General features: G+C 41.4%; 2 protein-coding genes across 2 annotated transcripts in view; one reads left to right on the forward strand and one right to left on the reverse strand.

The window, feature by feature from the left end:
* The window catches only part of LOC127529100 (craniofacial development protein 2-like), a 5,447-nt gene extending 3,469 nt beyond the window's left edge, over nucleotides 1-1,978 (forward strand). Inside the window, exon 2 of the mRNA XM_051931620.1 lies at nucleotides 1,263-1,978. Within this exon, the coding sequence (XP_051787580.1) occupies nucleotides 1,263-1,579 (317 nt within the window). The 3' untranslated portion in view covers nucleotides 1,580-1,978. The remainder of the gene's footprint in view (nucleotides 1-1,262) is intronic.
* Nucleotides 1,979-10,615: 8,637 nt separating this feature from the next.
* Nucleotides 10,616-26,549, reverse strand: LOC127529127 (golgin subfamily A member 6-like protein 6). Its single transcript, XM_051931669.1, has 6 exons — nucleotides 26,475-26,549; nucleotides 23,545-23,700; nucleotides 15,975-16,105; nucleotides 15,131-15,224; nucleotides 12,366-12,532; nucleotides 10,616-10,631 (listed from the first exon to the last, which is right to left on the reverse strand). Exons 1-6 carry the CDS (start codon nucleotides 26,547-26,549, stop codon nucleotides 10,616-10,618), a joined length of 639 nt encoding a protein of 212 aa, XP_051787629.1.
* Nucleotides 26,550-26,793: the final 244 nt, after the last annotated feature.

The following is a 26,793-nucleotide window of genomic DNA, read 5'->3' on the forward strand; positions in this document are numbered from 1 at the left end:
CAGTCAGTGAGGGCTTTGCCTTTTATTATTATAGATGAACGAAAGCTAGTCAAACTGTCCAATTTTGAACGATATCGGCAGCTCAACAGAGAAATCCGTCTCTAGATGAAAAAAGAGCGAGAGGCCTACTGGAACCAAGTGGCGGCCGACCTGGAACAGGCAGCCTCCAAACACGAGTACCACACGCTCTACCGAACTCTTTGACGACTGAGTGGAAAGGCCAAGTCAACAAATGACAACATCCAAAATGCCGATGGAACCTTCGTTTGATCACCAACAGAGCGCCTTCAACGATGGAAACAATTCTTTGAGGAGCTCCACAATCACACCCCACCACAAGGCGCACCTTTGGAACCACCAAGCATCGACCCGCCAGAGGTCCAAATGTCTGATGCTGAGCCAACTATGGAAGAGGTCCAGACCGCCGTTCAAACACTGAAAAATGGCAGGGCACCAGGACAGGACCAAGTCACGGCCGAAAGCGATCAAGGCTGGTGGGGACCCATTACTCCACCGATTGCTCCTGCTCATCCGAACCATCTGGCGTACTGAATTAATACCACAATCATGGAAGAAGGCCACCATCGTGCCAATTCACAAAAAAGGCGACAATCGAGACTGCAAAAACTATTGAGGCATCAGCTTGCTCTCCATTGTCGGAAAGGTCTTCATGAAGATCATACAATTAAGGCTGCAGCGGCACCATGAACAGACCAGTCGGGAGGAGCAAGCTGGATTCAGGCCAAACAGCGGCTGCAGTGACCAGATCTTCACCCTCCGTCAACTGATGGAGGAAAGAATCCGATGCTGGAAAACAGCAGTCATTGTCTTCATTGACTTTCGATCTGCCTTTGACTGCGTCCACTGGCCAGCACTGTGGAAAGCACTGGAAACTGAACTTGTGCCTCAGAAAGTCATCAAACTCCTCCAGGAAAGCTACGCTGGGTCCTCCAGCCAAGTACGCATCCGTAATGAATTATCCGATGAGTTTACCATCCGAACTGGAGTCCGCCAGGGAGATGTTGTTTCTCCACTGCTTTTTAACGTCGTGGTCGACGCCATCATGAGAAAGGTCTTCGAAGGCAGACAAGGAATCCAGTATGGTGAGGATGGCTTCCTGACTGATCTCATGTTCGCAGACGATAGTGGCATCCTGGCCAGCGACGACGCGGAGGCCACGGATGTCCTCTACAACATCGCCAACATCGCCCAGCCATATGGATTGAAAATAAACATAGACAAGACGAAAGTGCTGACAACAGACGGATCGCAGACAAATGTGCAACTCGATGGTGTGCAGATCGAGCAGGTCCAAAAATTCAAATACCTTGGGTCGCTGGTCCAGGAGAAGAAAGTGGCGTCCACAGTAGAGGTCCACAGTCGAATTGGTCAAGCAACCGCGGCATTTGCTTCCCTAAAGTGGTGCCTGTGGAAGCAAACCCACATCTCCAACAAGACCAAAATTCGACTCTTCAAAACTCTGATTCTGCCAATTCTCTTCTATGGATCCGAGACGTGGACACTGCTCAAGCAAGACCTCAACAAACTCGAGGTCTTCCAAATGCGATGCCTGCGATAAATCCTACGAATTTCACTCCGAGACCGAATACGAAATGAGGAAATCCGTCGCCGGGGTGATCAACAGCCAACAATCGAGGAGCAAATTCAACAACGACGACTACAGTGGTTTGGTCACATCTGCAGAATGGAAGGCAGCAGGTTACCACACAAACTCCTTTGGTGCGATCGACCCACCCAGTGGAGAATCCAAAGAATGGCACCAAAGAAAACATGGCTCAAGCAGGTCGAAGACGATATCAGAAACCGTCGACTCAGCCTCGACGAGGCCAGAACAGCCGCCATGGATCGCCTTGCATGGAAACGCCTGCAAAATGAAATCCGACAACCATTGGCACCCACAGCAGTGTACGGGCTTAGGACCAGGTCCAGACCAAACGCCAGCTTGGGACCAAAGAAAGAAGAAGAAAGAAAATATATATATATATATATATATATAATATATATATATATATATATATATAATATATATAATATAATATATATCCTGGTATGATAGTATGTATCGTGATTGTGACTGACAGAATAAAAGTGAAAAATACCCACTAATTATTACAAGTCCTATAAATGTATTGTTACAGACACAAATCAAATGTATGTTTTTTTTTGTATAATATTAACGACTAGACAAAGAGCCCGTTTCGACAACGTAAGATGAAATGGGCACAAGTGCAATAGTAATAAGTATAAGCACCACAAACCTGATATAGGTGTATTGAATGAATGCGCAATTAGGCCTTGAGCTGTAGTCGAAATCGCCTTTCAGGCCTCTAGAGCTTTAATCGAAGTCGCCTTTCTCTTTGCATTTTTGCAGCCATAAATCCGCCGCCTGCCGCGATGTCGTCGGTCTTGTAAGGATTTTCGGGCAGCTGCGCAGAAGGCAACTGCGCATTCGGCTTCAGACAGACGTGAGTGAGTGAGTGAGTGAGTGAGTAGACTGCCGAATTATATATAAGATAAGAGCAGCTCACTACTCGAGACAGTCAGGATCGAACCGGGGACTTTTGATTACAAGTCATCAATTCTTACCGCTGCGTCATGGAAACTGTTGCATCAGCCTTGAACCTTTTGTGAAAGTGTTTATCTGATCTTTGGACTTCAGGCTTTACACATTATATAGTTTATATGAAAAACGTTTCTGTTTTAACGATGTCTTTACACAGATTATTGTAGAAACGGAACACACATGAAATGCGTGTGTTCCAAATAACAATCTGTTATTTCCATTCTAAACCTCCAGCACTTCATTCCCAGATGATGAAGGCTGCAACTGGGAAAACTTTGTGTCCGTTCTGCAGCAGTGGGGGGATGGCATAGTAGGCTGCTTGCTGCTTGTCTTGATCGGCACATTTACAAGACAAAAGACGCTGACAGAGAGGTGCGAAAGGGATTTAAGGTGGGCCGGATTTATGAGTTTTTTCGTAGGCTTTGGTAATTCTAGTGTTAAAAATGGATCGGTTTTTACTATACAGTAATAAATTGTAAAAGTATCACTGCTGGTGCTAAGGCTCAAGATTTGTTCGAGATCCTTGATACTTTTATGTCTGAAAATAATTTGGAGTGGACTAAGTGCATTGGTGTCTGTACTGATGGTGCTTGTTCTATGTCCGGCTGTTATGGAGTATTGCAGTCACTTATTTGAAGCAAAGCCCCTGATGCACTTCATCACTCAGATCCCTAGGGCGGACTCCTTCACGATCGTACCCACTCTCCAATTCAGTGGGCACAATCCGTCCCATGAACGCTGATCCTTCACTTGGTTCCAGGACCCCTGACCGCGCTGACTTCTCTCATTCATGCTGACTGACTGGCTGGCTGGCTGGCTCGTCCTCTTTCTTTCACCCCAATGCCACGCTCTTGCTCTCCAAGCCTTTTTCCTTTCCGTCTCTTTTTTTTGCCCTCTTCTTCTGTGCCGGCCCGTTTTTATATGGCTCCTTTGACGCAGCGTCTCAATCGCGCACTGCTGGAAGCCGATGAAGCAATTGAGAATGATCGCACCCTCACGTGCAGGTGCGACTTGCCCCAATTATGCCATCAACTCCCCGCGGTTGCACGATCGCACCCACGGAGACTGACACGGCGAATGGATTATTTAAAAGCCGCCAATCTTTCATAGCCATTGACCCGCTACACCACAATCCCACTAATTATTATTGAATTTGTTCAATTACTTTTTTGTGATCTTCAATATGTGTTTTATTTATTTTTACTTAATCCTTTAATTGAAAAAAAAATTATTGACTATCACTGGTCAACAAGCATTTTGCTACTGGGATTCTTTCACCTGTACTTTAACAAATTTCACTTGCTGACTCCAAATCTGAAAACCGTTTTCGTCCAGCAGCACGTCCCGGTTTTTAGTTATGATGTTCCAGGTCTTGCACAACTAGGGTGACTGGACAGTAAAGGTGATGCGTTTCAGCATTTAAGAAATAAGTTTGGTCTCAAGAAAAGTGAAGCCAAAATTAAGGAAGGTGTTTTTGTTGGCCCTGAAATCCATGAACTGAAGCTTGACGAGGAGTTCAAAAGGAAACTGAAGCCCACTGAATCAGCACCCTCGTTCGTGCAGGTTGTCCAGAATTTTCTTGACAGTCACAGAGCAGAGAATTATACTGAGCTTGTGGAGAACCTGCTGAAAGCGTCTCAGCTTATGGGAGCCAGAATGTCACTGAAGACGTCATTTTTTACATTCTCATCTCAACTTTTTTCCACCAAATCTAAGAGATGTCAGAGATGAGCATGGGGAAAGATTTCATCAAGATATAAAGGTGATGGAAAACTGATATCGGGGAAAAATTCACTCCGAGCATGATGGGTGACTACTGTTGGTTCTTGCAAAGAGAGACGGACATGCAGTACAAGCGCAAAAGCGAGTTCCTCCAACATTTTTGGGCACGCTGACCTCACTTTTATATTGAGGTAAATTGACATAAATATACTTTAACGTGTCTCTGGTATTGTCTTCTGGTTTGTTTTCAGAATAAACACATCAAAACAATTTTGGTGGAACAGAGTCCAAACTCTAGATATCGTGTTGATATATTGATATTCAAAAGTGTCAAAACATCAGTGATGTGTGTTTCAAAAACCTGACGTGCTAGCTTAATTCCGATTTCATATATGAAATCAGTGTAAAAAACATAATAAAAAGAGACACCCCTAAGTTCCCAGAAAGCAAACAAAAAATATTTTTTTGTACACCAGTGCTATTTCACAAATCAGACTTGCTCCTTGGGAAAACCTGGATTCAGCAAGGGCACCGTGAATCAAAAAAGTTTGGGAACCACTGTCATAGGCAATAAAATTAAAATACAATATATTGTGATATTATTTTAACTCTTTCAGGGCTGAATATTTTTTCCAAAAAACAGTTTCTGAAAAGCAATGGTTTCACAGAGAAATCAACATAAAACGTCTGTTGCTGCATGCTGCGGCTGCCAGTTTCACAAGAATGGGCGGCAGGCTTGCTGCCAGGCTGTCTTCATGAGGCTGGGGCGGCAGCAGCAGCGGTCACGGTCGCAGTGCATTGTGATGTGGTTTCTACCTGTTACAATTGTTAAGTGGCAGTCCTCCTGACGAACACTGCCATAGGCGTGTCAGCACCATGATTAGTTGGGGACCAGTCAGCTGAAGCTGGAACCTCGCATTCGTTTTCGATCACTTGTATCAAAATCGGTGTCCAGCAAGTCATAATTCAGTTCAGAGATAACAGGCAAAACTTCGTCCACGGAGTATTTTGCTTTACGCATTCGCTTTGATATCTCGTCATTATGTCAGTGCCATTTTTGCACCTTACTACTCACACGAGTGCAGGAAATCTCGGTCAAACCAATGAAGCTAACTTTCCTTCTAACAACGAGAGTCCAACTAAAAATAACGGTTGGTACTTGTCACACTTTACAGTTGATTACCATCATCAACTCCTCCTTTCAACAAAAGTCGACATCAGCCCTGAAAGAGTTAAGCTATATAGGGGCTTGGAAGTTGCTTGTTAAAACTTAGGGACCTAAGCAACAGCTTGGCCTCTGTCAGAAATTAACGCGATGCATACGCGAGTTGCAGTACCAGCAAAAAGTCGGGGTGGCGCAGTGTGATAAAAGTCGGAATGTGACGTCAGAGTCTCAGTTTACTGTCTACATGTGACAGAAAGCCACTATGCGGATCCTCCGGGATCGATGTGCGCGCGTCGATGTTGATGAATGGTTCAATGTAGTGAAGCAAAATGCCAACATACAGATGCATTCGCGGTGCTTTTATATTCAAGTGTCGCATATTCCCGATCCTAATGACACGATTCATTTTAAAGTCTTTTGTGCCGTCTTATTTTTTCTGAGGCTTCCTCCTGACCTGACAGCAGCGGCAAACAGCAATAGATCACCACACAGAACACATTAAATGTATGATGTTCCAACTCTCTGCACATTTAGAATCCTTAGATTTATACTTGATATCACTTTCATAATGAAATGCATTAAAGTATGTATGTTACATTTTACAGAGAAATTGTTAATTTCGTTTAAATATTGAATACTGTTAATAATGACATACATGGGGGTGACACGGTGGTTGAGCGGTAGCACTGCTGTCTCACATTAGTGAGTCACATCCCTGGTATTCCCTGCCTGGAGTTTCCATGTTTTCCTGCTGGGATTCCACAGTGGGCTCCGGTTCACTTCCAAAGATATGGAGATTTGGTGACACTAAAATGACGCCAGTGTGTGTGTGTGTGCTCGTATTCACCTTATGATGAGCTGATGCCCTGTCTAGGGATTGTTTCTGCCTCGTTTTTCGCCAGGCTGATACGGTGGAGGACTATAAAACACTGCTGAAAACACATTACTTTAACATGGCTTTCTCATAGCTTCATTTTAGTTTAATCCTGATGCTCTGTATATTCAATTAACTATCATTATCATTCATGGTGGCTCCAAAATCCGTATTAACCCCTACTCTCTCTTCTGTTCTTTTTCCGGTTTTCTATGGTGGCGATCAAAGCACTGTAATGTCCCTACATTGATGGATCAAAGACCAGAAGTCCACGTGACCGTCATCATCAAGTCCTTCCATGAGAACCCTGAATACAATGAGGACTGATTGATGTCATTTATGTTAGGTAGAATGCCTAGACGGGGCTGGGTGGTCTCGTGGCCTCGGTACCCCAATTAATTTTACTGAATCAGCCCGCAATCTAGGAGTTATCTTTGACTCTAGCATGTCATTTAAAGCGCATATTACAAAGTTGTCCAAAACATGTTTCTTCCATCTTAAAAATGTTAGGAAATTAAGGCGCTTTCTAAATAAACAGGATTCTGAGAAATTAATTCATGCATTTATCTCTAGTAGGATTGACTACTGCAATGCGGTGTTCACTGGATGTTCAAACTGTTCTTTATACAGCCTCCAGTTAATCCAAAATGCGGCTGCAAGAATTATTACAAGAACAAGAAAATACGAACACATAACCCCAGTTCTTAAATCCTTACACTGGCTCCCGGTTAAGTTTAGGGCAGATTTCAAAATCCTCCTTTTAACATATACTGTAAAGCATTAAATGGCCAAGGTCCGGCTTACTTGTCTGAACTTATCATGACTTACAAACCAGAGCTCACATTAAGATCTCAAGATGCTGGTCGGCTTATGATTCCAAGGATTAATAAAATAACAGTGGGAGGTCGAGCTTTTAGTTACAGGGCCCCTAAACTGTGGACTGGTCTGCCTGCTACTATAAGAGATGCCTTTTAAAGCTTTCAAATCCCGGCTGAAGATTCACGACTCAGTTTAGCACACCCTGACTAGAGCTGCTGATTAACTGTGCAGACTGAATCTCTGTTGTTAGTCATTAACACTAAAACATAAGTAATATGATAGTTAGAATTGGATACTAACCCCCACCTATTCTGTTTCTCTTCTTGGTACTCAAATGTGGCTCTTGGTGCCACGGCCCACCTGCCAGGTTGTTTTGCCTGCCTAAGGTAAAGTCATCAGCATGCACAATTTTGTTTTATTTAGCTAGCTTAAGTTTAAATGCCAACATACCTTTAAATATCTTAGTGATAATAATGAAGAGATATAGCAGTACATATTAGTAAGCTTAAAGAAACAATTGTTAAAGGCTTGTCCTTTATTGTCTTTCTCTCGAGCATGAAGCGCCATGTCGAGGTTGTTCGCCGTTCATCCCTTATCACTGAAGCTGTGTGCTGCCCACTCACTGGCACAGTCGCCTATTATGTTAGCCTTAGCCTTACAGGACACTGGTGCAACAAGCAATCAGTTATTGAATTATTAATTAGGCAGTTCAGTGTTTTATAAGTTGGTCCATCTGATACCAACTTAGTTATTAAGAACTGAATATTTGAGAACTGATCAACTGGAAGGCGACTGATCTTTAACAGCTCAGGATTAGGCCGTGAGAATGAAGGGAGGGGTAGTCAGGTGATGCTCACCACCAGGTGGTGAATCTGTCCTGCCAGCTAAAATACAGTGCATCCAGAAAGTATTCACAGCGCTTCATCACTTTTTCCACATTTTGTTATGTTACAGCCTTATTCCAAAATGGATTAAATTCATTTTTTCCTCAGAATTCTACACACAACACCCCATAATGACAACGTGAAAAAAGTTTACTTGAGGCTTTTGCAAATTTATTGAAAATAAAAAAACTGAGAAAGCACATGTACATAAGTATTCACAGCCTTCGCCATGAAGCTCAAAATTGAGCTCAGGTGCATCCTGTTTCCCCTGATCATCCTTGAGATGTTTCTGCAGCTTCATTGGAGTCCACCTGTGGTAAATTCAGTTGACTGGACATGATTTGGAAAGGCACACACCTGTCTATAGAAGGTCCCACAGTTGACAGTTCATGTCAGAGCACAAACCAAGCATGAAGTCAAAGGAACTGTCTGTAGACCTCCGAGACAGGATTGTCTCGAGGTACAAATCTGGGGAAGGTTACAGAAAAAATTCTGCTGCTTTGAAGGTCCCAATGAACACAGTGGCCTCCATCATCCGTAAGTGGAAGAAGTTCGAAACCACCAGGACTCTTCCTAGAGATGGCCGGCCATCTAAACTGAGCTATCGGGGGAGAAGGGCCTTAGTCAGGGAGGTGACCAAGAACCCGATGGTCACTCTGTCAGAGCTCCAGAGGTCCTCTGTGGAGAGAGGAGAACCTTCCAGAAGGACAACCATCTCTGCAGCAATCCACCAATCAGGCCTGTATGGTAGAGTGGCCAGACGGAAGCCACTCCTTAGTAAAAGGCACATGGCAGCCCTCCTGGAGTTTGCCAAAAGGCACCTGAAGGACTCTCAGACCATGAGAAAGAAAATTCTCTGGTCTGATGAGACAAAGATTGAACTCTTTGGTGTGAATGCCAGACGTCACGTTTGGTGGAAACCTGGCACCATCCCTACAGTGAAGCATGGTGGTGGCAGCATCATGCTGTGGGGATGTTTTTCAGCGGCAGGAACTGGGAGACTAGTCAGGATAAAGGGAAAGATGACTGCAACAATGTACAGAGACATCCTGGATGAAAACCTGCTCCAGAGCGCTCTTGACCTCAGACTGGGGCGACGGTTCATCTTTCAGCAGGACAACGACCCTAAGCACACAGCCAAGATATCAAAGGAGTGGCTTCAGGACAACTCTGTGAATGTCCTTGAGTGGCCCAGCCAGAGCCCAGACTTGAATCCGATTGAACATCTCTGGAGAGATCTTAAAATGGCTGTGCACCGACGCTTCCCATCCAACCTGATGGAGCTTGAGAGTTGCTGCAAAGAGGAATGGGTGAAACTGGCCAAGGATAGGTGTGCCAAGCTTGTGGCATCATATTCAACAAGACTTGAGGTTGGAATTGCTGCCAAAGGGGCATCGACAAAGTATTGAGCAAAGGCTGTGAATACTTATGGACATGGGATTTCTCAGTTGTTTTATTTTTAATAAATTTTCAAAAACCTCAAGTAAACTTTTTTCACATTGTCATTATGGGGTGTTGTGTGTAGAATTCTGAGGAAAAACATGAATTTAATCCATTTTGGAATAAGGCTGTAACATAACAAAATGTGGAAAAAGTGATGAAGCGCTGGGAATACTTTCCGGATGCACTGTATTTGTGGCTCTTTGGACACCCGGGTCTCGTTTCATGAACTGAGACAGGCTTTATGTGCTCTGCAGTTGTTTTCTATGTTGTGCAGTAAAGTCTTACATTCTGACTGCCTCTCTGAAGACTCTGCTTGATTTTTCTGATGTTTTTTCTCCACAACACTGCCATACTGACTCACCTCCAGAACATACAATCAAGTGACACCCCAGACAGGTGACCTCCACTGAACTAATAACCAACCGGCTACACCAGGGATGTGTCATTTTAAAAGGGGGTGAATACTAACAAAACACAAACCAGAGGGCATATTTTTAATTGTTTTAGGTCACTTTGCACTTTTCACTTTGACATTAAGGAGCAACTTTCTTTCCAAAAAGCCAAATTAAATCCACTGGTATTCAAAGTTCTAGTGTTGTTGTAGCAAGAAAATGTGAAAACTGCCAATACTTTTTATAGGGGAGATGGGTACGGGTTGGCACAGAGGGGCATAGGTTTTGCTATTTTTCCAATTTGACAACCTGATGACTCCTTACCCTTGCCCTCCCTTGTACATTTTGTGTTATCTCTCTATTATAAAAGAAAATCTTGAGACGAGACTATTTCCAAGAGATTTTTTCAAGTCTCACCATCCTCTCAAACATTTCCGGTTAACGGCCCTCACCCGCGGTCCTCTCATCTCTCATTGGTGTGAATGCTTTTGTCAGACACAGTTCATCAGCAAAGTCTACCAGACCCCTACACGGAATGAACATGACTGCCCTTGAAAGTACCAGCCTTACAGAAAATGGAATTGAGCAGAGGTTCCGACTGATAGTCTCTGCCAGTTTTATTCCCCACTTTGTAGCAGCACTTTGTTTGCAGCAGTGATTATGACAGGCCAATATTAAACAACAAGATCTGCAGGGTGGCGGTGGGTTGCTCTGAGCTCCGTTAATCCTGTTTCAGAGGATGGGTGACCTGTAATGTGAGAAACACATTTTGATCGTAAAGCATTAACGTTTTAAGCACGGGTCTGAGAGGACACAGATTAATTCGGCGTGAGCACTAAACACACTGGCACTGCCCCACTGGAAGATCCAAAAGGATTCGCTTATTCAGTCGGGGCTACAAACAATGCAAGTGAAAAGATGTCAGCCTGGCGTAACATTCGGAAAGTTGGAGCGTTTTAAATGTTCCTACTGACTTCATTGTGGACTTATCACATTTTCTCTCTATTATAAAAGGAAATCCTCAGACGAGACAAGAAATAATTTCAAGTCGCACAAGATGAGACTTTAGCCATGAGATTTTTTCAAGTCACTCCCTCCTATCAACCATATTCAAACATGCCCACGGTCCTCTCACCTCTCGTTGGTTTGAATACTTATGTCAGACACAGTTCCTGCTCTCTAAGCTCTTATATATTTTTATGTTTTCTTCACTTTTAAGTTCTCGATAAAAGACTTATTATGTCCAAATCGTATTGAAGAATTTCATCCTGAAGGGTTATCAACAGAAGAAATGAGTACACGGGCAATCCTAGAACCGAGAAACGATGAAGTCAAACAAATTAACGTGAAAATTGTCGATCGGTTACACGGCAAATTGATTAAATACGAATCGATAGACTGTGCTGAAACAGTTGGTGGTAATGGTACGGAAGATGAAAACATCAACTTACAATATCATGAAGAATATCTACAACCGTTAACACCATATGGTCTTCCACAAGCCGAATTACTGTTCGAATTACATTACGTATTGTAATGTAATTGCGTACTTTATGTCTGAGTGATGGGCTATGCAATAGGACAAGATTAGTTGTATTGAAAATTGGTCGAACAATTCTGATATTTAAAATTTTAACAGGCGACAAGAAAGGTAAAGGAGTACATCTTCAGCGGATAAAATTAGACCCCAAAGGAGATCTTGATATGCCATTCGTATTAAAACGTTAGCAGTTTCCCGTTAGAACAGCTTTTGCTATGACAATTAACAAATCACGGGGACAAACATTCGAAAAAGTTGTTTTATTTATTAGAGAGAAAGAAACGATATTCACTCACGGGCAGTTATACGTTGCGTTCTCACAATGAAAATCCAAACACGGAATCAAAATTCAAAGCCATATTGACAAAAAGTTAATTCCAAAAATTGTTTTTACTGAAGTTTTACAGTCAAAGTGTAACTTTAAAGAGTACTAGCATGTTAATTTCAAAGCCAAACAGAACGAAAACGTATAATGGAACGAATACCTCTAACGCAACATGAAATATAATTTTCTTTCAATTTATTACGTTTAACTATTTTTTAGTATGGTTAATTACTCGCTGTAATGTAAAATAGTTAGTTCTATTATGCATATGTAACAATTCCCATGAAAATAACAATCTGTTTAAATTGTACATCCACTTCCCCATACGCATGCGGCAGAGCCGTGAAGTGGCTGGCGCGTAGCACCCTGAGCAGGGGGCCGAGCCACCTATTTTAATAAAAGACTCTTCCTAACTTATCTGGACCTGTGTTTGTGTCTTTCTGGACACAGGGTCTGCTCCAGAGCACCCCCTTTTGGTCACGCCCGTTATAAAACTACTGTAAATTAATCTTCAAAGTGATATCCAAGGGAAGGGAATCACGATGCTGCATTTTGACCTCATGTTGTTCCTCCTTTGAAAAAGAATCTAAAGAAGAGCTCTGCGTTTCGTCACATACCTGGTGATAAGGTCTTCCAGCTTCATTAGCCGGTCTTCGATGGCAGTCGAGATCAAGGGCTGGTCATGAGAGGCTCTCATCAGGTCTTTGTCTCTTGTGATCACCGCTTGGTTGAGTTCTTGAATTTTAGCCTCCAGCTGAGTGACTCGTTCCTTCCATTTTTCCAGCTAAATGTAACATGATGAGAAAAATAAGCACGAAAGTTACATGAAGAGTTGGAAAAAAATTAGTGAAACACCAAAACAGTTGTTATGAAATCCATTCCTGTAGCATAGCAAATATAATAATAATAATTATTATAATTCATTACATTTATATAGTACTTTTCTCAGTACTCAAAGCGCTATCCACACAGGGAGGAACCAGGAAGTATGAACAGAATAAATCTCTTAGCAGCCTAAAATACTAAAAGCAACACAAGTATTCAAGCCCCAAGCAATCAACTTAAATACGGCTAATGGCATCGGGATGTTTGATTAAAGGCCACACAGCACAGGCACAGCTGCACTTGTGAGAGCTTTGACACAAAAAAATATGGCTGGCACTGTGAGGTGGGTGTAGGGGCGGAGCCAGAGCAAGGGTGTGGCCTGCGTCTGTGTTATGACCACTAAGTGGGTGTGGCCTTATTTTGTCTTATCTTTATGGATGATTAAGGAAAATTTAAATTGTGGCCTTCAGGGGATTAACAATCTGAATGGCATGTTATAACACCTGCGATGCAGCGATTTTAAATGATTGGTGACATTTCTTTCTTGGTAGAATGACAAGCAATTACAACAAAGCTGATGGAATTTTTTTTAAACTTTATGATAAATTCTGTTAAATGAACATGATTCCTAATGGTAGATGGGGCTGCAAAGTGTCTTCTCATATTTTTTGGGTAAGGAAGACAGAAGTTTTGAGATGAGATACAGTAGGTCTGCTCACTAATGAAGGTGCTGGACAGTGTGGGGACGTGCTGCTGCGTGATTAATACAGGCAAGTAGGAATTTCATGGGACCTTCTATGCACAGGACAGTAACGACTCTGAAAACCCATATTAGAGAGAGATATGAAAGGCACTATATAATTATAGATAGATAGAAATGGAAGGTGCTGTATAATACATTGATAGACAGATATGAAATGCACTATAGTTCTGAGATTTTTTTCATGTAATTAAGACTGAGTTTTGGAAGTAAATTTACTCACTAATCATGGCAACAGAGAGTGGCAGCATGTTAAATGTCAATTAGAACTTGTAATTAAGATTTCACTATACTCTGTACATTGGACAGTAATGACCATTAAATATATAAATAGATAAGAAATGCACTATATTATTATAGATAAATAGAGGTGGAAGGCACTATATAATGAATTGATAAACCAAAATAAAAGGCACAATATAACAGATAAATATGAAATGTACTATATAATAGACAGAACTACAAGGCACTGTATAATAAACTGATGTGAACAGATATGAAAGGTATTATGTAACAGATATATAGACAAATGGAAGTCACTGTATAATGGATTGATAGACCAATATGTAATGCACTATATAGCATATAACTAAATATGAAATACACTATATAACAGACATATAGTTAGAAAAATGGAAAGCACTATATAATAGATAGAGATAGGAAAGGTGCTTTATGACAGACAGAAAGATTGATTGATAGATAGCTATGAAAGGCACTATATAATGATAGATAGATAGATAGATATGAAAGGCACTATATAATAGATAGATAGATAGATAGATAGATAGATAGATAGATAGATAGATAGATAGATAGATAGATAGATAGATAGATAGAAAGATAGATAGATAGATATAATAGATAGATAGATAGATAGATATGAAAGGCACTATAGATAGATAGATAGATAGATAGATAGATAGATAGATAGATAGATAGATAGATAGATAGATAGATAGATAGATTTGAAAGGCACTATAGATAGATAGATAGTTATGAACGGCACTATATAATAGATAGATAGACAGATAGATATGAAAGGCACTATAGATAGATAGATAGATAGATAGATAGATAGATAGATAGATAGATAGATAGATAGATAGATAGATAGATAATGAAAAGCACTATAAAATAGGTAGAGAGCAGCTTGTATGAAATGCACTACAGTATATAGCATATAACTAAATATGAAATGCACTATATAACAGACTTATAGTTAGAAAAATGGAAGGCACTATATAAAAGATAGAGAAAGTAAAGGTGCTTTATGACAGACAGAAAGATCGATTGATAGATAGTTATGAAAGGCACTATATAATAGATAAAATATAAAATAGGTAGAGAGCAGCTTGTATGTCGATTAGCACATACAAGTCACAATTTCTCTGCACACGTGACACTATGACCCTATAAATCTATCTGACAACACTTATCAATAGTAAGGGAGCAGCAGCTCCACTGCCCATGTCAGCCACACTTTGAAGTCCACACACTGTGAGGACTTCTCTAATTTTCTATCTTCTCCACTTCTCTATTTTATTTTTTTTACGTATCTTGTACTCGGTGATGCCATTTTAGTTTTCATTTGTTACCGTTATAAAGTGTCCCGTTTTGTCAGAGTTGCAATATAACTCAAAACTTTATGTTCTCATATATTAAGGTATTGTAATCACTCTTAAAAAAAGCAACTGAACGTCATCTTTCATGGGGTTGGGAGGGCACATTTAGAGGATCCAGGGGTTGATGGCTGTGGAAAGATTTAAAAAGCTCCTTCCTAAAGGGCCATCTCACCACTTCAGACTCCTCCACTTTCAACTGAAGCATCTCCGCCATCCTGGAGTATTTTCTTTCGGCAGCTTCCAGTTTTTGTAGTTGAAGCTCCAGTCTGAAATGCAATTTGGAAAAAAAACAATGAAGTTTACAGCATAAACATGTAATATCAAAAAAGACTAAGGCACGGTGGGATGGGCAGAGATGTGGATTTACTTTGAAGTACAAGTAACAAGTCCATCCAGTGGGTGGCTGAGGACCACAAATTAAGTTTAATTCCTGAGAGGAGGACGGCCATTGTTGTGTGCTTTTTGTGTTTCGACTCAAGCCAGGGAGTCCAGTAGAGCTGCTATTTGAGTGGATATCCAAAAGGGGGCAGTAGCTTCATTATAAGTTGCTGGAGCCTAAGAGAGCAGCCTACTAAATAGTGATGAGTGAAATGGACAAGCGGCAAGTGACAGTTTTGTGAAACTGACTAAAATTCCTTTCACAGGAGATTTTGCAAAATCCACCAAAGAATTTCTTAGGGTTTTAAGAGTTTTTTTTTTTAGGGGTGGAAACAAGGACTACTGCTCCCTAAAGTCTTGTCAACTCTTCCATCTTCACCTGTGTGCTTTTCTGCAGTCCGGGTAAAGCATATAATCTGGGCCACACGGGTCAAATCAATGACTGGGTGGATGATTTTCTCCTTCCAAGCCCACCATTATGTCATAAAAGTTCCTTTCAGAGAACGTATGATGGCTTGGTGTAGTCACACTCATATTATTAATTGTGGGTGATGTGGCACTGAAGGATAAAAGGTGGATTGCAGTATTTTTTTTTGTACCTTTCATACAACTCAACTTTATATTTTAATGCCATATACCTCCAGACATCTTCAGTTCCTCTGCTTGAACTTGGGAAAGCCATCATCTCCTCTTCCTTTTCATCCAGGGCTATTTTCAAAGCTCGGATTGTACTTTCTGCCCTGATACGCTGCTCTTCAGATTCACCAAGCTGAGGGTTACATTACAAAATAAATAAATAAATATAGATAATTATTAGCAGTCTGCATTTTATATAGCTCCTTTTACAGTGTGTGCTAGAAAAATAACCATAACCTGGTGTAATCTGAGATTTCTCAGAGCACATTACACAAATAAATGACATTTGGCAGGAAAAAAATTCTCTTTGTAGAAATTTCACTGACAATCTGAAACAACTGCAGGAAACTTCACTTTATGTGTTGATTCTCTAATCACTGAGCTAAGCCTGACAAGCTACCTATGTCTGATATAGTGTCTTTGTCAATCTATCTATCATTTATATAGCGCCTTTCATTTATATTTATGATGTAATGTCTTTTGTCAATCTATGATCTATTGTGTCTTTTGATAATCTACCATTTATATAGTGCCTTTCACGCTTATCTATGTATGTAAGTGTCTACCTATTATATATTGCCTTTCCTATCTATCTTTAATAGTGCCTTGTCAAACCTTTTCTACATACCTCTTAAATTATGCTTTTCCTAGCTATGCCTGTGTATGTCTACATTATATAGTGCATTTTCTATCTGTCTTGTCTAGCTATCTGCCTCTATCATATATAGTGCCTTTCACATCTATTTATATAGTGCCTTTCATGCTTATATATCTATGATAGTATCTAGCTATCTATTATATATTGTGTGGAAGAACCCCCACCCCACCAAGGAAGACGGGACAAGTTTAATCAATTAGATTTGTAGTCAGTCACAGATGAGTAACGGGATTCTATGTTGCAAAGCAGAAGAGCAAAGTTACATTTTTTCTATTGGCTTTTTATAATTTATTCTTCCTCCCCCTTCCCCTTAATTCTTAAAAATAAACATAATATCATTTAGTTAAGCATTTTACTTTAGTACGCTAATGGGCCATCTGTTCTTATTTTTATCACTTGTCAGATAGACCCTGAAGAAGGAAAGGGCATCTTTCCTGTGTCAAGTAGACGCATTTCTAAAGAAACTGAAAATTGTCTTTGGTCAGCTTACTGCACCTTGTCTTATGACAGACACCTGTCTGAGTAACCTGCTGTTAGAGCAAAATGGCTTTGTCAGCTGTTAACCCTAAGTAGCTTGAAAGCAGTTAATTTTTCTTTCACAATTGCCTCTCCTATCTATCCATTATATAGTGCCTTTCCTATCTATCTATCTGTCTATCTATCTGTCCTTTATAGTGCCTTGTCTACATACCTCTTAAATTTTGCTTTTACTAGCTATGTACCTCTGTCTCATGTAGTACATTTACTGCCTATGTACAGTGCATCCAGAAAGTATTCCCAGCGCATCACTGTTTCCACATTTTGTTATGTTACAGCCTTATTCCAAAATTGATTAAATTCATTTTTTTCCTCAGAATTCTGCACACAACACCCCATAATGACAACGTGAAAAAAGTTTACTTGAGGTTTTTGCAAATTTATTAAAAATAAAAAAACTGAGAAATCCCATGTCCATAAGTATTCACAGCCGTTGCTCAATACTTTGTCGATGCCCCTTTGGCAGCAATTCCAGCCTCAAGTCTTGTTGAATATGATGCCACAAGCTTGGCACACCTATCCTTGGCCAGTTTCGCCCATTCCTCTTTGCAGCACCTCTCAAGCTCCATCAGGTTGGATGGGAAGCGTCGGTGCACAGCCATTTTAAGATCTCTCCAGAGATATTCAAGTCTGGGCTCTGGCTGGGCCACTCAAGGACATTCACAGAGTTGTCCTGAAGCCACTCCTTTGATATCTTGGCTGTGTGCTTAGGGTCGTTGTCCTGCTGGAAGATGAACCGTCGCCCCAGTCTGAGGTTAAGAGCGCTCTGGAGCAGGTTTTCATCCAGGATGTCTCTGTACATTGCTGCAGTCATCTTTCCCTTTATCCTGACTAGTCTCCCAGTCCCTGCCACTGGTAAACATCCCACAGCATGATGCTGCCACCACCATGCTTCACTGTAGGGATGGTATTGGCCTGGTGATGAGCAGTGCCTGGTTTCCTCCAAACGTGACGCCTGGCATTCATACCAAAGAGTTCAATCTTTGTCTCATCAGACCAGAGAATTTTCTTTCTCATGGTCTGAGAGTCCTTCAGGTGCCTTTTGTCAAACTCCAGGTGGGCTGCCATGTGCCTTTTACTAAGAAGTGGCTTCCGTCTGGCCACTCTACCATACAGGCCTGATTGGTGGATTGCTGCAGAGATGGTTGTCCTTCTGGAAGGTTCTCGTCTCTCCACAGAGGACCTCTGGAGTTCTGACAGAGTGACTATCAGGTTCTTGGTCACCTCCCTGACTAAGGCCCTTCTCCCCCGATTGCTCAGTTTAGATGGCCGGCCAGCTCTAGGAAGAGTCCTGGTGGTTTCGAACTTCTTCCACTTATGGATGATGGAGGCCACTGTGCTCATTGGGACCTTCAAAGCAGCAGAAAGTTTTCTGTAACCTTCCCCAGATTTGTGCCTCGAGACAATCCTGTCTCAGAGGTCTACATACAATTCCTTTGACTTCATGCTTAGTTTGTGCTCTGACATGAACTGTCAACTGTGGGACCTTATATAGACAGGTGTGTGCCTTTCCAAATCATGTCCAGTCAACTGAATTTACCACAGGTGGACTCCAATGAAGCTGCAGAAACATCTCAAGGATGATCAGGGGAAACAGGAGGCACCTGAGCTCAATTTCGAGCTTCATGGCAAAGGCTGTGAATACTTATGTACAAGTGATTTCTCAGTTTTTTTATTTTTAATAAATTTGCAAAAACCTCAAGTAAACTTTTTTCACGTTGTCATAATGGGGTGTTGTGTGTAGAATTCTGAGGAAAAAAATGAATTTAATCCAATTTGGAATAAGGCTGTAACATAACAAAATGTGGAAAAAGTGATGCACTGGGAATACTTTCTGGATGCACTGTATCTCTACATTATATAGTGCATTTTCTATCTATCTATCTATCTATCTATCTATCTATCTATCTATCTATCTATCTATCTATCTATCTATCTATCTATCTAATATAGTGCCTTTCACATCTATCCATCTATGTGTTATATAGAGTATTTCCTATCTCTCTCTTATATAGTGCCTTTCATATCTATCTAATTACCTATGTTGTATAGTGCCTTTCATATCTGTCTATCATATAGTGCCTTTTACATCTATCTATCTATCTATCTATCTATCTATCTATCTATCTATCTATCTATCTATCTATCATATAGTGCCTTTCCTATCTATCTTTCTATCTATTATTTATATAGTGCTTTTCATACCTCTCTATCCATGATTTTAAAAGAGCAAGAAAGAAGACCAACCTATGCAAAGATATGGTTTATTTTTGTTAGTGAAAATGGAGCACACACCTCAGCCACACCACTATGCTCCTGAAGGATGGTCCATATGGCAAGAGAATCCAAGACAACTTTAGCTGCAGCACACAAAATTGATTCCTGGCGCAGCAGACTAACTGCAAGACCAGGAGTGCATGAGATTTATGTGCTGCCAGAATACAATCCCATCTCCTGTTGGCCAGCTAAACTGTCGCCCACCTACACCTTCTCCCAAGAACAGCTATCAGAGAGACCTCAGATTTTCTGGCATGGATGTGAGAGTCTAGGAACAGGACATGGTGTACTGTCAGAAGCAGACAGCTTTCAGCCTGTATAAGGTGTGCAAGAATTGGAGCCAAGGCAGGTGAGGTGACTTGTTCATGGTCACGTATTGTGTCAGTAGTGGGACAAGCCACGAGGAAGGTCATATGGACGCCTTGGAGCTAGCCACATAATAGCAACTTGCCGATCGTCATACATCACATACTCCTTTCTGTTAGGAATTTCATGTATTTCTTGTGGCAACATATTAAACGGGGTTTTGCCCGGTTGGCACCCAATTATTTTTGGTCTTGTGTAAAGTCATCCTTCAACCCACTACAATGGTATTATTAACAAAATACACCATCGTAGGGCACATTACAAAGTTAAGAAGAAAATTAAAACTGAAAATAAATGGTGGTGGTACAGGGATGGGTTGGTGATGTATATAGTTAAATCCTAAACCCAGTTCCTATTGGTGTGGTGTTTGTAATTGAACCCACAACCTCTCCTGGTTTAGTGGTCTGACAAACCAAAATTTAAACAAGCTCCAGAAGATTATAAAGCATGCAGCCAAAGTTATTGGGGTTGATGTAGGCGATCTGGCAAATGTGTGTGCAGGGGTCGCCAGCTCCAGTCCTGGAGGACCACCGTGGCTGCAGGTTTTCATTCTAACCCTTTTCTTAATGAGTGCCCTGTTTTTGCTGCTAATTAACTTCTTTTGAATTAATTTTAATTGCTTTGTTCTTGAAGACTCAGACCCCTTAATTGTTTCTTTTTCCTTAATTAGCAGCCAAACAATAGTGAGATACAAAATGAACCAAAACAACTGGTGTCCATCATACAATATCTGAAAATAAAGAAAGATGAAGGTCTCAGGAATGTCGATCTGTTCAGGTCCCAAAAACATTTTAACAGGGGGCTCTTAGAAAAGAGAAAAATCCACAATTTCGGACATGTTTGCTAATGCACCACGAGAGCAGCAACAAGCCATGGAATTAAAGAACGGGTTTAATTAACGACAAGAATCCGCGCCTCATTAAGCAGCTGGTTGGAGTGAAATTGGTTGGAGTTTGAGGCCCTGACTTAGTTGGTCTTCTGTTGGCTCCCTCACTTCACATTTCATTTCTGTTTTGGTGCCATTTAAAGAAGGAAATGAAGAAAGTCAGGGGAACACATCTTAAAAAAGCAATTAAATTAAAATTGAAAGTTAATCAGCAGCACAAACAGGGCACTCATTAAAAAAAAAGGGTTAGAATGAAAACCTGCAGCCACGGTGGTCCTCCAGGACCCCTATGTCAGAGGATAACACTAAAGAACTGGAAATCATCTCAACTGACAACAGATGTCCATTACATGTAGAAATTCACTTCAGTAAATCAGGAAGGAGAGTCGCCTTGAAACCCCACACAAATCGCTCCAGAAATTCCTTTCTTCCTAGTACCATACGACGATATTTTAATAAGGAATATCGGAGAAAATAATTAAGGATTGATATGTAACCTGTTACCATGTTTGTGCAAATATGCACCATCAAACTGTCTCACGTTAAAACTGTCCCGTCTCTATTTTCCATCCAGTTCCCAACCCGCTGAATCCGAACACAGGGTCACGGGGGTCTGCTGGAGCCAATCCCAGCCAACACAGGGCACAAGGCAGGAACCAATCCCAGGCAGGGTGCCAACCCACTGCATGTCTCTATTTTCTGTCTTGTTATTGGATGCAACTGAATAGGCAAATTTCATGCTTTCTTGTGTAAACAGAACTAAATAAAGCCACCTTGAAACTCCAACCTTCATGGTTAGAAGTCCAAAGCCTTGACCACTACGTCATACTGACTACTATTATGAAAGTTTTTCTTCAAGCAGAGAACCTCAGACATGTGGAATAAGTGACCATCGAGTGTCGTAGAGCAGGGGTTGCCAAGTCCGGTCCTGGAGGACCACCGTGGCTGCAGGTTTTCATTCTAACCGTCTTTCTTAATGAGTGACCTGTTTTTGCTGCTAATTAACGTCTTTTGAATTAATGTTATTTAACTTGCTCTTGAAGACTCAGACCCCTCAGTTGTTTCTTTTTTCATAATTAGCAGGCAAACAATAATGAGATACAAAATGAGCCAAAACAACTGGTGTCCATCATACAATATCTGAAAATAAAGAAAAGTGAAGGTCTCAGGAATGTCAATCTTCTCAGGTCCCCAAAACATTATAAGAGTTCAGAAAGAAAAAAACATTATTAACTGAAATGTAAGCTATAATAAGAATGGATAGATAGATAGATAGATAGATACTTTATTAATCCCGATGGGAAATTCACAATGTGCTGTGCATTAACCGACAGTATAACATTAATCCTTTTATAAGCTGAGAAAAGATTCTTAAATTGTAACTGCCACATAGCCGTTGACGTGTTGTAACCCTGATGGTGCAGAAGAATAAGGAAGTACATGTTTTGCAAAGTGCTGTCTCTGTAAAACTAGCCATAGCCTAATTTGGATGGGGAACCTGGGACTTTGGGCATGCTGACTACCGTGTACTTCTGCACATACTGATTTAATGGGTCATCTTAAGCTACTTGCTAACTCTGCATGATATCAAATTGAACTGACATACTTCCTCATTTTGTTTAGTAAAGAAACTGGTATAAAACTGAGCTAACTTCCTTTTTTGAGCGGGCTGACGGTTTATAACACACTGGAGCTGACAGGCTCTGCAGCAGCCGGCCTCCTCTCACCAAGAATAAAGAAATTGGTGTTTTTGTCTCCCATTGTTTTTCCGACTTCAACGTCCACAGAACGCTCTTAGGAAGAGAAAATCCGCAATTTCAGAAATGTCTGCTGATGCACCAGGAGAGCAGCAACAAGCCACGGAATTAAAGAACGGGTTTAATTAACGACAAAAAGTCATCACCTCATTAAGCAGCTGGTTGGAGTGAAATTGCATGGAGTTTGAGACCCCTGACTTAGTTGGTCTTCTGTTGGCTCCCTCACTTCACATTTCATTTCTGTTTGGGTGCCATTTAAAGAAGGAAATGAAGCAATTCAGAGGAGCGATGAAGAAAATCAGGGGAACAAATCTTAAAAAAGCAATTCAATTAAAATTGAAAGTTAATTAGCAGCACAAACAGGGCACTCATTAAAAAAAAGGGTTAAAATGAAAACCTGCAGCCATGGTGGTCCTCCAAGGACTGGAGTTGGTGACCCCTGTTGTAGAGAATAGGACTTTGGAGGCCATCAAATCTCAATATGATGTTATTATGGAGAAATGAGTTGGATAGAATTGGGTTTGATGGAATCTCCATCCATCCATTCATCCCGCTGAATCCAAACACAGGGTCACGGGGGTCTGCTGGAGCCAATCCCAGCCAACACAGGGCACAAGGCAAGAACCAATCCCAAGCAGGGTGCCAACCCACCGCAGGACACACACAAACACACCCACACACCAAGGCCAATTTAGAATCACCAATCCACCTAACCTGCATTTCTTTGGACTGTGGGAGGAAACCAGAGCGCCCGGAGGAAAGCCACGGGGAGAACATGCAAACTCAATACAGGGAGGACCCGGGAAGCGAACCCAGGTCCCCAGGTCTCCCAACTGCGAGGCAGCAGTGCTACCCACTGCGCCACCGTGCCGGAATCTTCTCTTCAAAATTATTCTAATGTTCTGGGGTCACCAAAAGCCATTGTGTAGTGTTTCTGACACCTTCACTCTTTTGCTAGCTTTTTATTCAGTAAACATGAAAGCAGATGATGTGAGCAGAATCTCAGGTGTCATCCAGAGCCCACCTGCTGTAAATCCAGTGCAGGTCTGACTCTGCATTTGGACCCTTACTTTAGTGAGTACCTGACCTACCTTTTGTTTCAGGTGCTGGGTCTTTTCTTGCAGATGTTTGTTTTCCTTCTCCAAGTGATTACCGCAGTGCTGGCTTTTGTTCAGCGAGCGATTAGAGCCGCCTAGTATTTCGGTCGTCTCCCTTAGTCTCGACTCCTTTCGCCGTTTCACCAGTTCCTAATAGAAAAGAATAAAAATCAGACCTCTTATATTTTGTAATTTGCCACACATGCGTGTCAAAGAATCACCTTCTAGGCTCACCTAAGGTAAGTGATAATACCACCCTGGGATGAGAGGGGGCGCTGTCACTACCAGTCTCCTTTTTTCCCCTCACAGCCTTGAGAAGACACCCCTTTGAGGACAACAGTGCCAAAGAAGCCCTGCCCTTTCCAGTCCAGCTGGTATAAAGGAGGGTCACCACAAGCAGATGGCGACTTGACAAGCCACGAGGAAGGTCACATGGACGCCTTGGAGCTATCTATACGGTGGCAACTTGCCGATCCTTACAGTGCCATTGCATACTCCTTTCTGTTATGAATTTCATATATTTTTTGTCCCAACTTTTTAAATGGGGTTTTGCCTAGTTGGCACCCCCATTATTTTTGGTCTTGCGTACAGTCATCCTTCAATCCACTACAATGGTATTATTAACAAAATAGATAGATAGATAGATAGATAGATAGATAGATAGATAGATAGATAGATAGATAGATAGATAGATAGATATGAAAGGCACTATATAAAATAGATAGATAGATAGATAGATAGATAGATAGATAGATAGATAGATAGATAGATAGATAGATAGATAGATAGATAGATAGATAGATAGATATGAAAGGCACTATATAAGATAGATAGATAGATAGATAGATAGATAGATAGATAGATAGATAGATAGATAGATAGATAGATAGATAGATAGATAGATAGATAGATAGATAGATAGATAGATATGAAAGGCACTATATAAGATAGATAGATAGATAGATAGATAGATAGATAGATAGATAGATAGATAGATAGATAGATAGATAGATAGATAGATATGAAAGGCACTATATAAGATAGATAGATAGATAGATAGATAGATAGATAGATAGATAGATAGATAGATAGATAGATAGATAGATAGATAGATAGATAGATATTGCTAAAGGCACTATATAATAGATAGATAGATAGATAGATAGATAGATAGATAGATAGATAGATAGATAGATAGATAGATAGATAGATAGATAGATAGATAGATAGATAGATAGATAGATAGATACTTTATTAATCCCAAGGGGAAATTCACATTTTCACAAAATTCACAAAATGCACCATCGTGGAGCACATTACAAAGCTAAAAAGAAAATTAAAACTGAAAATAAATGGTGGTGGCACAGGGGTGAGTTGGTCATGAAGATATTTAAATTCTAATCCCAGTGGTGTGGTGTTTGCATGTTTTCCCCATTTAACTGTTTGATTTCCTCCATTATTCCAAAACCATGTGTTTTAGGCAAACATGCGAGTCTCAATGTGAGTGAGGGTGTGAGCATGAATGGGCCGACTTCCCATCTAATGAAAGGTCTTGCCTTGCACCTGATGCAGCTGGTATACCAAGCGGTGCACAATGGAGGCAACAGACAAGCAAGCAACACCATAATGTAATAAGGTGTGACGGGCGGCCAAGGCCTTTACCTGGCCGGGACCGCCAACTGTATGGAAGTATCAGGGGACATAGCATTGGCAAGGCAATAACTTCTCCTGGACACTAGAGGGCAGCTCTCTTGGGCAGCTGGGGCACCATGGATTCCTGCAGGGTATGCTGGGAGTTGGAGTTTGGCACAGCCCTGTTGGGTTCCATTGGGGCTGCCAGGAGGATCTGCAGAGCCCTTCACTGGGCAAATCAAATAAAATGTTACTTTATATCGTAAAAAACTGTTGAATTTAAGTCAAGGGACGTTATGCTCAGACTTATATAAAGCACTAGTAAGGCCACACCTGGAGTACTGTGTGCAGTTCTGGTCACCAAAGTATAAAAAGACATAGCAGCACTTAAAGCTGTGCAGAGGAGATCAACCAAGAGCATACCATGATTAAAAAATAATAATACATTTTATTTATATGGCACATTTTTATTAAAGACGTGATGCAGCAGGTACTGTATACCAAATGGTGTACAATGGAGGCAACAGACAAGCAAGCAACACCATAACGTAATAAGGTGTGATGGGTACCCACGGCCTTTATCTGGCCAGGACGCCAACTGTATGAAAGTACTTGGGGTAGAGAGCATCAGCAAGGCAATAACTTCCCCAGGACACTAGAGGGAAGCCCTCCTGGGCAGCTGGGGCACCGTGGATTCTTGCAGGGTATGCTGGGAATTGGAGTTTGGCACAGCCCTGTTGAGTTCCACGGGGGCTGCAGAGCTCTTCACTGGGTTCTCACCACACTTTGGAGTGATTCCAGGTCCGATTAATGAGCCACCTGGAACATTCCCAGGAGCCACCTCACTCCATCTGGGGAGCCAGAGTCAGATGGAAGAGGATGAAGCTTGCTGGGAGAGGAGTGCAGGTGGTGAAAAGAGAAAGAAAGAGAAGAAAAGGACTTGGCTTTGGTGTGCTTTGTGTACTGTACTGTGGGGAGCTCCCCAGATGTAAAGGAACTGTATGTGTTGGACTGGAACCTGTGTCTGCCTGTCTGTGTCGGGTTAGGGTGGCTGTTCGCGCCCCAGTAGTGCACAAAGGGAAGATTAAAATATAAAGATGAAAATTGAAGGCAATAATAAAAGACAGGCAGGCTCAGTCCTGTTTATTCTGATGGCCACTAAGCTCCAGTTGGGTCTCATCGGACCACAGCACCTTATTTAGCTGACTTCAGGGTCTCCCATGTACCTTCTGCTAAAATGTCCTGTGCCTGTTTTTCCCTTTGTGACTGTTGGGCACAGTTTTTGTCTGTACAGTCTCTCCAATGCTTTCCACTGTAGCTTGTAACTCCTTCAGAGTTCTCACAGGTCTCTTGGTAGCCTCCCTCATTCATCCCTCAGGGCTCTGTCCTTGGACCATTATTTTTCTTGATTTATATTAATACCACTGATTCTGGTGTAGTTAGTAAACTTGTAAAATTCGCAGGTGACACCAAAATTGGAGAACTGCAAACACTGAAGAGGCAGCAAAACCAATTCAGAAAGACCTGGACAAGCTTCAGAACTGAGAGAACACTTGGAAAATGGAGTCTAATGTAGAAATGTTCAAAGTGCTACATGTGGGGGAAAAGGAA

The sequence above is a fragment of the Erpetoichthys calabaricus genome, chromosome 9 (assembly GCF_900747795.2).
Source record: "Erpetoichthys calabaricus chromosome 9, fErpCal1.3, whole genome shotgun sequence".
Classification (NCBI taxonomy): domain Eukaryota; kingdom Metazoa; phylum Chordata; class Cladistia; order Polypteriformes; family Polypteridae; genus Erpetoichthys; species Erpetoichthys calabaricus.